Source organism: Kogia breviceps, chromosome 8 (assembly GCF_026419965.1).
Source record: "Kogia breviceps isolate mKogBre1 chromosome 8, mKogBre1 haplotype 1, whole genome shotgun sequence".
NCBI lineage: Eukaryota > Metazoa > Chordata > Mammalia > Artiodactyla > Physeteridae > Kogia > Kogia breviceps.
This window is the reverse complement of record NC_081317.1, coordinates 112,232,285-112,246,635: the sequence shown is the minus strand read 5'-3', so window position 1 is coordinate 112,246,635 and position 14,351 is coordinate 112,232,285. Positions and strand designations below refer to the sequence as shown.

The following is a 14,351-nucleotide window of genomic DNA, read 5'->3' as shown; positions in this document are numbered from 1 at the left end:
ACGATTTAAAGCATTTTAATAGTATTCACTTGCTCCGTCTTCATGATGTGGTGCTACAGATAAAGAAACAGACACCATAAAAAAGCTGCCCAGGGAAACACAGCTTGATCTGAATCCAAGGAGCTTCCTCCTGAGTTTGCAATCTTAACCAAGAGTTTAAACAGAATTAAGCAACTATGTGCTCTATTGCGAAATATAACTGAATTGGTGGAAGGAGAAAGGTTGCTGAGCAGAGGGAGAAACCATAATGCTATTACTTCAATACTTAAATAAAAAGTTGCAACATTAAGTTTACCAGTTTTTACGATACTGCTTCAAAATGCTGGTTCTTTACTATCACAGCTATATATGATTGTTTACAAAATCGGTAATACTTAAAATGCTAATGGTTCATACCTCAAAACATACTGTTTCTACACATTCGTATACCTGTTTCCAACTCTGTTTGAGGCATTAGCTACTGGTTGTTATTTGAAAGCTAACTGTTTCATCTTATTACAATGCTTGGAAATTCTGGATGTATTCATCCAGAATGTGAAACATAGTTTCACTTTCTGATATTCAATTGATTTTTGGCTCAAACTTCCTTCTTTTCTCACACACACAGCTTACAAGAAAACAAAAAAGTTACCGTCTCAGCCTGTAACATCAAAATTTCTGAGGATAGTGGGTAAAATATCTAATTTTATATGGGAATATCTTCTTAATAGTTAGTTTATATCCTTGCATTATTTTTACCAACCAAATGAAATCACTGATTTCATTAACAATGAGTTTAGTAACTTGTTTAGAAAATTATCAATATTTTGGCAGTCTCTTTAATCTAGTCCCATAGCTTTTGATTTTATTACTAAGCTACATGAAAGCAACAGAACCTCTCAACATCCAAATTAAAAAAACTAAAAACTAAAAACTAAGCTAGCCTTTAATTTATCACTAAGAAAAAAAAAAAAATCCAAGCATAAGATGTATAGGCATAATTATGTGGTAAACACTAAAGGAAGCATTTCTTTTAAAAATGAACAATCCAAATTTAAATCCCAAATGAAAACTACATTTTGATTGAGTTCACATAAGCATAGAAGTAAAGTCTTCTACAAAGTTCAAATATAGAATCATAAATTAAGTTTGATGGGAATACTAAAGTGTAGAAAAGAGGTTATAAATAAAAGTGAGCCGGTTTTAAAGTACTTTTCTTTCCTCTTACACTGAACAATTAAAAATTAATAACTATACTTTAAACATTACTAATAGAATTTCCTCTCACTTCCACAGTAACTTCATTATGACAAGACAAGGGAAGAATAACAAGATGATATTGATGATTTTTAGCTATTTGAAGGTTGAGAAATGAACTACATAATTAATACTATAATTCTGTGGCATCGGGAAGCCTGAGTTAAAAATGTCATTGTTGGTAATACATTTTTAATAAAGTTTGGCTATTTAGATAATTGATTCTCTCCATAGATTTTCATTGAAAAATGGTTTTAAAGTCTCAAAAAACTTGTTTTTAGACATGTTTTACTCTGTTCAGAAGTTTCATTTTAAAATAATGAGAATTAAATAAACTTTGGTAAAGAATGCTAGAAAACCCAAGATTCAATGATTCTTTCATTTTCATGACTCATGTATACAATCTATTAAGGAGTAACTTAGGTTCCATAGATTCTATTGCACCAGAAGTTCTTAGATTTATAGCTTAAATTTAACCTGGTAAAATAGCTGCTGAAATTTCTACAGTCTACTTTCACTTCAGCAAGTAGATTATCTCTTTGCTTTCTAATATTTGCCTAATTCATTGAACAAATAGTGGATAGAAAATATAAAAAGTAGATGAAATATTCACCAGTTAAAGTTTATGCGAACAAGCAGCATCCCTCCCCCCCAAAAAAAACAAAACAAACAAACAAACACAAAAAACCAAAACCCCACAACCTGTAGGCAAGATTCTACTTAGAGCTATCTGGATCAAACATGGAGGGCTGAACTTACCCTTGCCAGAGAAGTTCATCATTGGCCAGGTCCTGCCAAACGCAGGAAGCTAAGCAGAGGTCAGTTGCATTCAGGTAGGACAAGATGGTAAAGCTTAGCTCTGGAGGCAACATTTCCAAATTAATGAATCCTTCCTGTTCTTTCGATTTCCTTGTCTTCAAAAGATGATATATATCAATGCCCCCTTGGACTTGTTTGCGATGACTGGTGTTAGAAATGCTGCTGGCAGCCATCCTCCTGCCCTGCTCTCTGCTGAGGTAGCCTTGCTCACTGTAGCCTTCCTGCTGTAGCTGCTGGTTTCTGGCCACTCTCCACAGCCCCTGACCCATCTGCAAGCCTGGGAGGAAGCCAGAATGGAGTAAGAAGGCGACATTTAAAAAGTATTCCACCTTTCCCTGTGGTACAACAAGTCTACATGAAGCATTCATTTATCAGAATTAACATTGCTCATTAAAGCATATTAAATGGAGTAGGAAATTACAAATAGTTGGAACATAGTAAGTATGAAACTTGGATGGAGAACTATTTAGTTTGATTATCACCTTTATCTCAGTTTGCTAACCACTTTTAAAGTCCACAGGTGACATAATCATTTTTCACAAGGTAAGATTTAAAAGTTACTGACGTCTTAAAGACTCTTACAAATTATAATTATGTGGACTTATGGGCCAGTATTAAATACAACTCTGATCAGAGCACAGGACTTCACTTAAAAGACCTGTACACCCTGCTTTTTATCACAACCCAGGCTAAGCTAAGCTAGGCCCTTTTAACCAAATTCCCAGATGCATAACAGCTGTGAAACAGGCTTTCCGTTTAATTCTTGCCAGTCTGCTCTTAAGTTGTAGGCTGTAATAAAATGTAACGTAGGCCCTGAAGTATAATTCGGAAACCTTATAAATTAGACACGTAGGACTCCATGATACAGAGCTCAGTAATGACTATTTGGTTCTGTTGCTGCTTTAAATACAAATCATAATTTAGACTAATTTTCCACTTCTTCTCCAGGAGCCCTATGGACTCCTCAGAGGTGCCTGGGAAAAGGCAGTTCTGAGAAGGGATGGGAGTGCTCTAGTCTCTTCTCTCTCCACTTGACCTCCAAACAAAGTAGCTCTACATTTATCTCTTACAAATATCAGACTTCCTCACACGCAAATATTTAGAAGACTATTGGCCTAGACTTTCTATTTCACTTTGTTTTGCAAATAAGTAACTTTTCCTGGGCAAATAAATTCACTGAGAAAAATGAAATCAGGATGAGCTTTTAACTAACACAAATAATCTTTTACAAACAAAATACTCTTGTTTTAAAAGCCCAAGTTGACTACTGGGACGTGCATGTTTTAAAAATTTGGAGGAAGAAATGGATTTTTGTTCAAAATCATTCAAATAAATTTCATAGCGTGGCCTTATCTTAAAATATGGTTTTGTTTTAATTGGCTGCTTACAATAAGGAGTAATAATCAAAAAATAAAAAAGCAACCCCTCCCCAAGCCCACTGGTGACCAGAAATTCTGAAAATTATTAGGAATAATTTGAAAATTGAGTAGAATTTCAAAGAATTTCACAGATAATTTTTTCAGTATTTAAAAAGGCATGTATATTTATTGAATTATTGTCTATTAGTTGGATAATGGCCACTGTAATAGGCTACTTGTTGATTAAAACAGAAAAAAACAGTCCAGGATAATTTTTCACTCTTTGTCCTTACTTGAACTGCTTGGAAATCCAAAAGCTTAAGCTATAAAGAGATGTGGGAGGGAGGATACAGAGAGAAGGAACATATTAATAATTTTTAAATGTGGGGAAATTTGTTTTTGCAAAGAAACCACAAAAGGTAGTAACTTTTCCTTCCTACGACACATACATACTACCATAATGGTAGCAGTTCCTGAAGTAGTGGTTAAGCTATTAATAATTAAATTTTTATTTTCTATTAGAATGATTGAAATCCCAAACTGACACCATCAAATGCTGGTAAGGATGTGTGAATTCAAAATGGTACCGTCACTTTGGAAGACAGTTTGACAGTTTCTTACAAAAATAAACATACTTTTACCATATGGTCCAGCATTTACGCTAATTGGTATCTACCCAAATAAGTTGAGAACTCATGTCCACACAAAAACCTGCATACAAACCTGCAGCTTTGGTCATAATTACCAAAACTTATAAGCAATCAAGTTGTCCTTCAGCAGGTGAATGGATAATTTACTGTGGTACATTCAGACAATGGAATGTTTAGTGCTAGAAAGAAATGAGCTGTCAAGCCATGAAAAGATATAGAAGAAACTTAAATGCATATTACTAAGTGAAAGCAGCTGATCTGAAAATGCTATGTAATATGTGATTCCAATTATAAGACATTCTAGAAAAGGCAAAACTACAGACAGTAAATTAACACAGAAAAAAATACAGAATATCAACAAAAATTTGTAAAGAGCTATAAGTTTCCTTAATGTTTAAATAGGCTATGTCATGTTACAACATAAGTACAACTTAATTTTGACACAAAAGGCTCATAAACATTTAAAAATTTTTATCATAGCCATTTCACTGTTTATCTTAGCAAGAAAATATCTAGAAATTGAATTGATTGCTAAGCTCACCCAGTATATCTGTTGTCATTTTAGATAATTATATTTATTCTTCTCTTTTGCATTTGCAGCACTAAAGGTAAATAATCAAACATGGTGACTGTGATGTCTGAAGTCTCAAGATTTAAGGCATTTAACATCAATTTTGTATGTACTTTCCCCACAACATCTTTCTAGTGGCATATGGTTAGGCAGCTGTTATTACTCTCAGGGATGTTGCTAGGGAACACAGAATCAGGGTGATTTCCCTAGGCCCTGGACTTTAATGGGGATCACTTAAATAGAGCACTGGATAAAGTGATTCGGAAAGCATCCAGCAGGTAGAAAAGAGGTTAAGCTAACAGCTGGTTCTTAGGATTAAAAAAAGATGATGGGGAGGGTGGAGGTTTGAGGCTCATCTACACATGATTCAGACAAAGAAAACTGCATTTTCTATTCTTCTGCTGCTAAATAATACTGCAAATTACCCTTGCGGGATGTCTTTTTCCCTTTAAAGCAGTTCTTGATACGGAGCAAGAACACAGTATGATAAATCACTTGAGAAGGATTACTATCATATATTTATCCTTCGGAGAAAGGAAAGGGTGTCTACAGTGTTCCACCCCACTCCCAGTCTTCCTTAGGGTAATAGTGGTGTGGAATGTGGATAGAGCTATCAGAAAAGTGATAAAACTCTCAAAAAGACATGAGATCCACTACAGAAGTTGTGAAGCAAGTCACAGAGGGAGCATAGTGCTGTGGACTCTGAAGTTGAACAGACTTGAGTTCAAATCCTGATTTCACTGATGAGCACTTACAGGACCTTGGGGAATTTACGTGACTCGTCTAAGCTTTGGTTTCCTCATATTTAAGGTGATAATTTGCATATAATATAGTGGTAATACATATAGGTCAGAGGGCTGTTGTATTAAATATTACATATAAAGTGCACTTCACAGCTAATAATAAAATGTTAGCTCATTTGTTTTGACAAAAGCATATTTTCACAGAGTGAAAATGATGAGCATTTCAGTAAAACTTATTGAATGATACTTCAATTATCACATAAAAAAAGAAATCCATGAGTGAGTCTACACTGATGATCACTAAATATTACATAAAGAAAGGAAAGCTCTTCCTTATAGTAAAATTCTGAATAATGAGTTAGAAAAATCATCATTTAGGTCTTTTGCCCATTTTTGGATTGGGTTGTTTGTTTTTTTGTTATTGAGCTGCATGAGTTGCTTATAAATTTTGGAGATTAATCCTTTGTCAGTTGCTTCATTTGCAAATATTTTCTCCCACTCTGAGGGTTGTCTTTTGGTCTTGTTTATGGTTTCCTTTCTGTGCAAAAGCTTTTAAGTTTCATTAGGTCCCATTTGTTTATTTTTGTTTTAATTTCCATTTCTCTAGGAGGTGGGTCAAAAAGGATCTTGCTGTGATTTATGTCATAGAGAGTTCTGCCTATGTTTTCCTCTAAGAGTTTGATAGCATCTGGCCTTACATTTAGGTCTTTAACCCATTTTGAGTTTATTTTTGTGTATGGTGTTAGGGAGTGTTCTAATTTCATACTTTTACAGTGGTGCTGTCCAGTTTTCCCAGCACCACTTATTGAAGAGGCTGTCTTTTCTCCACTGTATATTCTTGCCTCCTTTATCAAAGATAATGTGACCATATGTGTGTGGGTTTATCTCTGGGCTTTCTATCCTGTTCCATTGATCTCTATTTCTGTTTTTGTGCCAGTACCATACTGTCTTGATTACTGTAGCTCTGTAGTATAGTCTGAAGTCAGGGAGCCTGATTCCTCCAGTTCCATCTTTCGTTCTCAAGATTGCTTTGGCTATTCGGGGTCTTTTGTGTTTCCATACAAATTGTGAAATTTTTTGTTCTAGTTCTGTAAAAAATGCCAGTGGTAGTTTGATAGGGATTGCATTGAATCTGTAGATTGCTTTGGATAGTACAGATTGCCAACAAACACATGAAAGAATGCTCAACATCATTAATCATTAGAGAAATTGCAAATCAAAACTACAATGAGGTATCACCTCACACCAGTCAGAATGGCCATCATCAAAAAATCGAGAAACAATAAATGCTGGAGAGGGTGTGGAGAAAAGGGAACCCTCTTGCACTGTTGGTGGGAATGTAAATTGATACAGCCACTATGGAGAACAGTATGGAGGTTCCTTAAAAAAACCAAAAATAGAACTACCATACAACCCAGCAATCCCACTACTGGGTATATACCCTGAGAAAACCATAATTCAAAAAGAGTCATGGGGGCTTCCCTGGTTGCACAGTGGTTGGGAGTCTGCCTGCCGATGCAGGGGACACGGGTTCGTGCCCCGGTCCGGGAGGGTCCCATGTGCCGCGGAGCGGCTGGGCCCGTGGGCCGTGGCCGCTGGGCCTGCGCGTCTGGAGCCTGTGCTCCGCGGTGGGAGAGGCCACAACAGTGAGAGGCCCGCGTACCGCAAAAAAAAAAAGAGTCATGTACCACAATGTTCAGTGCAGCTCTATTTACAATAGCCAGGACATGGAAGCAACATCAGTGTCCATCAACAGATGAATGGATAAAGAAGATGTGGCACATATATACAATGGAATATTACTCAGCCGTAAAAAGAAACGAAATTGAGTTATTTGTAGTGAGATGGATGGACCTAAAGTCTGTCACACAGAGTGAAGTAAGTCAGAAGGAGAAAAACAAATACCGTATGCTAACACATATATATGGAATCTAAGAAAAAAAATGTCACGAAGAGACTAGGGGTAGGACGGGAATAAAACACAGACCTACTAGAACATGGACTTGAGGATATGGGGAGGGGGAAGGTTAAGCTGTGACGAAGTGAGAGAGTGGCATCAAACGTAGGTGGATAGCTAGTGGGAAGCAGCCGCATGACACAGGGAGATGAGCTAGGTGGTTTGTGACCACCTAGAGGGGTGGAATAGGGAGGGTGGGAGGGAGGGAGACACAAGAGGGAAGAGATATGGGAACATATGTATATGTATAACTGATTTACTTTGTTGTAAAGCAGAAACTAACACACCATTGTAAAGCAATTATACTCCAATAAAGATGTTTAAAAAAAAAGAAAAACCATCATTTAACTATCATCATAGAAAAACTAATTCTTAAGGCAAAAATTATCAGTGGGTGCTGAATCTGGAGTTTGATAAAGAATGGAAGATTTACAGAGTCTCAAAGTACCTCCCCACATATATTACTCATTAATTACAAAAAGAAATTAAGGAATCAGACAGTATTTAACCAAGTGTTCAAACTTAACATTTACCAATAAGAGACAAAAGGACATATATGCCTCTCTGGACATGATACCCTGAGAAGGATATAACAATTATACAGTACTCTGGCCCAAAATGTATAACCTTTATCTAAGCATGAGGAATATCAGAGAAACCCAAGAGTCTATAAATAATCTTTTTTTTCCTTCAAAATTGCCAATGCTGTGAAGATAAAGAAAAGAATCATTCCAGATTAAAGGAGACTGAAAAACATGACATCTAAACGCAGTGTGTGGACTGGATCTTAGAGTGAAAAAAAACTGCTAGAAAGGACATTATTGGGATAACTGAAAACTAGACATACTGGCTGTAGATTGGATAAAAATACTTCTTCGAATATCAACTTTTCTGAATTTGATAACTGTACAGTGGTTTTGTCAGTATATTCTTGTTCTTTAGGGAAAAAACTGAATTATTAAGGCATAATGTATAAGACAGTCTCAAATGGTTCAGAAAAAGAGAAACATCTGTCTCTATACAGAGAGAATGTTAATGCAATGTTGCAAAATGTTTAAAATTGGTGAATCTGGGTAAAAGGTACACACCAGTTATTTTTATTAATTGTACAACCTTTCTGTAAACAGAGATCTCCTGATTGAGGAATCCAAGCATGTGAAATTTGAAGATAACTGAGTCTGATGTGCACTAAGTATGAGAATTGCTGCCCTCAGAGCTTAGCGTCACACAGACTGAAAACCATCACTAAGGAGATAAACGCTCAGCATCACAGTTTCAGAGTAGTAGGGGACCCCTGTCAAGGCAAACATCAAAATAGTAAGAATTATTCTTGCCAGTTGTGAGAGAAAATTTTCTTTTAAAGGCTGAAGAAGTATTTTTAAAGAAAGTAGGGGAAAAATACCCCTTTAACTTTGTGTATGCAGAATTAAGGCTTGGAATTCCTGGCTGTGTTCCCTCCTTTCATACATAATCTTATGTGCACAATATTTTTAACATAGTATTTAATAATATAAATATTAAACCATAATATTGTTTTTGTACTATAAACCACAATTTATTTAGTACTTACTCTATGCCAAGCACTGTGGAAGTTTTAATACATTATCTCATTTTTGTCCTCCAAACAACCTTCATAGGTAGATATTATTTTAATTTTATAGCTGAAGAAATAGTGACTCAGAGAGGTTAAGCAACTCTGCCCAAGATCTCAGAGCTGGCAAATGGAAAACTTAGGATTCCACCTCAGGTCTCTCTGAGTCCAAAGGTTAGTCTTAACCACCAAACCGTATGCCCAGAACAGGCAAAGACGATCCACCGTCTGCTTCTTCATCACTAGTTCTCATCTCTTCTCCCTCTGTCACTGCTTATTACCCCCACGCTGCTCCCAGCTGCAGCCTCTCTTTAGGCTACTGTTCTTGTGGAAAGCACGTACACTTTGACGTGAAAAAAGATCTGGTTCAAATTCCCACACAGAAAATGTTTAGCTTACAGTCTGTGGTACTCATTTTCCTCACCAGATAAACAGTGAATAAGTCTTATCCCACGGAAATTAAAGGGGTTAAGAGAACCTAAGCCATAGGGAATTTATCATAACAGGTGGTTTTGTAGTCACCACTCAGTACCCTTTAAATGATAACTCTTATTTATTTTGGTTCTCCCACTTCAGAGTACACCTGATTATTCTGGACCTAATGATCTGAGTAGTTATAATCCTGGTTCCATATTCCATTAATTGAGGATCTGTGAATTCGGAGATGCCATTTACCTTTGCTAGGAGAAAAAAATAACAACTAGTAAATATATAAAGTTAGAAGAAACTAACTTTGCTTAGGCTGACACTCTTAGCTTGGCCAATAAGGTCAAATATTTAGTTATCAGTCAGTGATAACAGAGATACCTTTTTGGCAGTTAAGTACTACCATCATCTTTAATCACTATAGACGTGTTTCTAGAAATGAAAACTTTAAGACTTCCTGGGAAGATTCAACATATCAAGAGTCCTTATGGCTGTATCACAAAATAAATCGATTAATAAGAAAATTCTACTCTAGATCTTTATGATGTCTTCACATTCCCAGGAACTTGAATTATAAAGAGCTTTATGGATAGAGTGTCAATTTCTTGGAACTTTGAAATCAATGTTACAACTGTTGAGATCTATATTTTTAAAGCATATTTCTTGGTTATAAAATACGAATTAGGGGCTTCCCTGGTGGCGCAGTGGTTAAGAATATGCCTGCCAATGCAGGGGACACGGGTTCCAGCCCTGGTCCGGGAAGATCCCACATGCCATGGAGCAACTAAGCCTGTGTGCCACAACTACTGAGACTGCGCTCTAGAGCCTGCGAGCCGCAACTACTGAGCCTGCGCGCCACAACTGCTGAAGCCCGCACACCTAGAGCCTGTGCTCCACAACAAGAGAAGCCACCACAATGAGAAGCCCGCGCACCACAACGAAGAGTAGTCCCCGCTCGCTGCAACTAGAGAAAGCCCACGCGCAGCAGTAAAGACACAATGCAGCCAAAGATAAATAATCAATCAATAAATTAATTTTTAAAAATATAAATAAATAAAATAAAATACAAATTACTCAAACATATGTTCCTTAAGATGACAATAATTTTGGAACTCAGCTATCATACTGTGCTTTATTTTTGTTTATTAAAAGAAATAAAAATTTAAAAATATATCCCGGTAGTCCTTGCCTTGTACAGTACCATGCTAACTACTGGATGACAGTTCCATGGGACTGTGCACAGCAAGGCCACAGTTCTAACACTCATGCATTTCAGTTTACATGGTACTGTGCCGAGTAAGAACTAAGATGGGGGACTAATTCAACACAATAGGCTACATGGAAAAATCCAATACCAAACACAGTGCCTTAGACCTACAAAGCACTCAGTAAATATTTGCTGACTGCAAGAATGGATGAATGGTAAACAATAAGAAAAACTGAATTAGATGAACCTTGACCTAAATTTCACATCTTTCAAAAAATCATCAGAATGGATCATAGACTTAAATGTAAAGCATAAAAGAAAAAAACTTTTAGAAAAATACAGAGAAGGAAATCTTAGGGATCTATGTCTAGGTAGAGAGTTCATCAAAAGTATGATCCATAAAAGTAAAAGTTGATAAAGTCGACCTCATCAATATTAAAACTTTTGTTCTTTGAAAGCCCACGTGAAGAAGACAAAAACACAAGCTACAGACTGAGAGAAAATATTTCCAAACCACATATCTGACAAAGGACTAGTATCGAGAATATATAAACAATTTTCAAACTCAAAAGCAAAATATCAAACAATTCAATTAAAAATAAACATAATATTTACAATAGCCAGGACACGGAAGCAACCTAAGTGTCCATCGACAGATGAATGGATAAAGAACATGTGGCACATATATACAGTGAAATATTACTCAGCCAAAAACGAAATTGAGTTATTTGTAGTAAGGTGGATGGACCTAGAGTCAGTCATACAGAGTAAAGTAAGTCAGAAAGAGAAAAACAAATACCGTATGCTAACACATATATATGGAATCTAAAAAAAAAAAGGTTCTGAAGAACCTAGGGGCAGGACAGGAATAAAGATGCAGACATAGATAATGGACTTGAGGACATGGGGAGGGGGAAGGGTAAGCTGGGATGAAGTGAGAGAGTGGCATGGACATATGTACACTACCAAGTGTAAAATAGATAGCTAGTGGGAAGCAGCCGCATAGTATAGGGAGATCAGTTCGGTGCTTTGTGTCCACCTAGAGGCGTGGGATAGGGCGGGTGGGAGGGAGACACAAGAGGGAGGAGATATGCGTATATATGTATACATACAGCTGATTCACTTTGTTATAAAGAAGAAACTAACACACCATTGTAAAGCAATTATACTCCAATAAAGATGTTAAAAAAGAAAAAAATGAACATAAGACATGAACAGATATTTCACCAAAGAGGACATACAAATGGTACACAATCACATGATAGACGTTCAGCATCATTACCCAGGAGGGAGGTGGGTGTAGTTATAAAAGGGCAGCACCAGGGATCCCGGTGGTGTTTGAACTGTTAAGTGTCTTGACTGTGGTGCTGGGTATGTGAATCTGCACAGAATCTCATACACACAGATACACATTTGAGCAAAAATAAACTGGGGAATTCTGAATCAGTGCAATGCATTAATGTCAATATCCTGGTTGTGATAGTATATAATGGTTATACAATATGTCACTGCCTAGGGAAACTAGGCAAAGTGTACAAGAGATCTCTTGGTATATTTCTTGCAACTGCATATGTATCTACAATTAACTGGAAAAAAAAAAGGACAGAGTATTGTACACTTAAAATGGGTGAATTTTATGGTATGTAAATGATACCACAGTATAGTTCTTCAAAGAACTACAGACTCTAATAAACACTCTAAAGAGGGTGACAAAGGACACAGCAAATCTAGTGTCTACGACAAATAGTAACTATTTCAGATTTAAGGATATCCCACTAATTATTAAAAATCTATGACCTATGAATCACCTCTGACTTCGTGGAATGTACTGTATAGATTAAAAGAAGACAGAATCAAGGAATACGAATCCTTAAGAATACAGATCTATAATAATGTTTTGACTATTTACCTAGGAAGTATCAATAATTGAGTAATGGTATAAATGCAAAAGGATTGATGTGTGCCTGTTACTTGGTCTAATAAAAAAAATCCCAGCATAAATGCAAAATACATTAAACAAAATTGGTTTAACTACTCATTAAAAATCAAAGTACATAAACTAATGTGATTTAATTTGGATTGCTTCAATTCCAATTTATAATATTTCTGCTTTGTGGGAATAATGATCTAATTTGGTAAAAGTATTTTAAAAATCAGTAAGTTGTTTAATCTCCTTACTATTTAGATATCCTTGTTTCTATGAAAATAACAGTGACAATAATAATAGTACTTTTTTTTACACATTGACCAGATAATTTAGAAGTCTGTTTTTTTTTAAATCTAAGTATTTAGGCCTTTTGGTTTTTAAAATTAATATCTAGCTTTATTATGTTGAGACTAGAGAATGTGGGCTCTATGATGTGTGCTTGAGAGAAATGTGTAGGTTTTCTTGACACTGCTACTTTGGAGAGTGAATTTGAAGTTGGAGTTCCAGTTATGCCATATGCTGTATGACCTTAGATATTTCAAACGAGGTTTCTGATCTTCAGTTACCTACAAAATAGGGGAAATCACTCCTATCTATTTTACAGGATTGCTATGAGCCTTAACTGAGATAACATATATAAAAGCATCTTTTAATTGGCAAAGCAGTATGTACGCCCTGACTCATTTCCTTTTTTCTAATGCAAAAATCTGAGAGACAGCTATATTTTTCTGACATATTTTGGATGTACTTTTCTAATTTTTTAAAAAAGAAATACAGTGGTAGTCTAAACAAATCTATTGTAAAATAGCACAAAGGCACTTCCCCTTAGGAAGCAGCATAGATTAGATTAATTACCAAGAACTCGATCAAGTTAATTATTAACGTTTATGAGAACAATCCTTTTCTGTTATTGTAATGTCTTGTTCTCTTTTTTTTTTTTTTTTTTTTTTTTTTTGTGGTACGCGGGCCTCTCACTGTTGTGGCCTCTCCCATTGTGGAGCGCAGGCTCCGGACGCGCAGGCTCAGCGGCCACGGCGCACGGGCCCAGCCGCTCCGCGGCACGTGGGATCTTCCCGGACCGGGGCACGAACCCGTGTCCCCTGCATCGGCAGGCGGATTCTCAACCACTGCGCCACCAGGGAAGCCCTGTCTTGTTCTCTTTTCAAAAGACTAGAGTATTTCCACAAAAGAATGATAGAGGTTGCTTTATTAATACCTGTTGGTATATCTAATATAAAATTATCTTTAAAATATATTAAGCAGCTTTAATCAAAACATCCCTATGTAACAACAAGTTAAACATCAAATAAAGTACTCTTCCAAAAGAACACATTGTACCACCGCTTTTAGCAATTTTATGGCACTAAGCATTCAAACAGCACATGCTGTGGAAACAAATATATGTGATTAAGAATGGACTAGGCACCGTTCAGATGGATGCATGGCATGCAGTGGAAGACGGCCAGAGCACCAAGCAGCGTGGGTCTCAGGACAGCTTCTGCTCTAAACACTTGTGTCTGAAGCCAATGAGATTCCATAGTCTCCTCCTGAGCAAGTAGCGTTCAATCACGGGTTTGTGATGAGTGACATGAATGAGCCACTTTAAAAACTCAATATAAATGGTTAGTTTTCTTCACTATTTCTTAAGTGTCTAAATAGTGGGGTTTACAAATAAGAAATTTCCTGTCTCAGATAAAGATCTAAAATGTGTACCAAAAGCGTTATCTCTAACACGCAAACTCCATTGCCTTAAAGATGAGGAAATTCACTCCTTTATATCTTCTTAGAGATTTTCAACTTTTTTCCAATGAGAAAGTAACAACTAGAGTTTTGGTTACTTTAGGTTTTAAAAATCTTTTTAAGTGT

The 14,351-nt window shown here is 36.3% G+C and overlaps 1 protein-coding gene across 1 annotated transcript in view; it reads right to left on the bottom strand.

Annotated features, from left to right (window-relative positions):
* FBXO8 (F-box protein 8) overlaps positions 1-14,351 on the bottom strand; it is a 42,038-nt gene that overhangs the window by 23,179 nt on the left and 4,508 nt on the right. The window contains exon 2 of the mRNA XM_059071494.2: positions 1,996-2,332. Within this exon, the coding sequence (XP_058927477.1) occupies positions 1,996-2,324 (329 nt within the window). The 5' untranslated portion in view covers positions 2,325-2,332. The remainder of the gene's footprint in view (positions 1-1,995; positions 2,333-14,351) is intronic.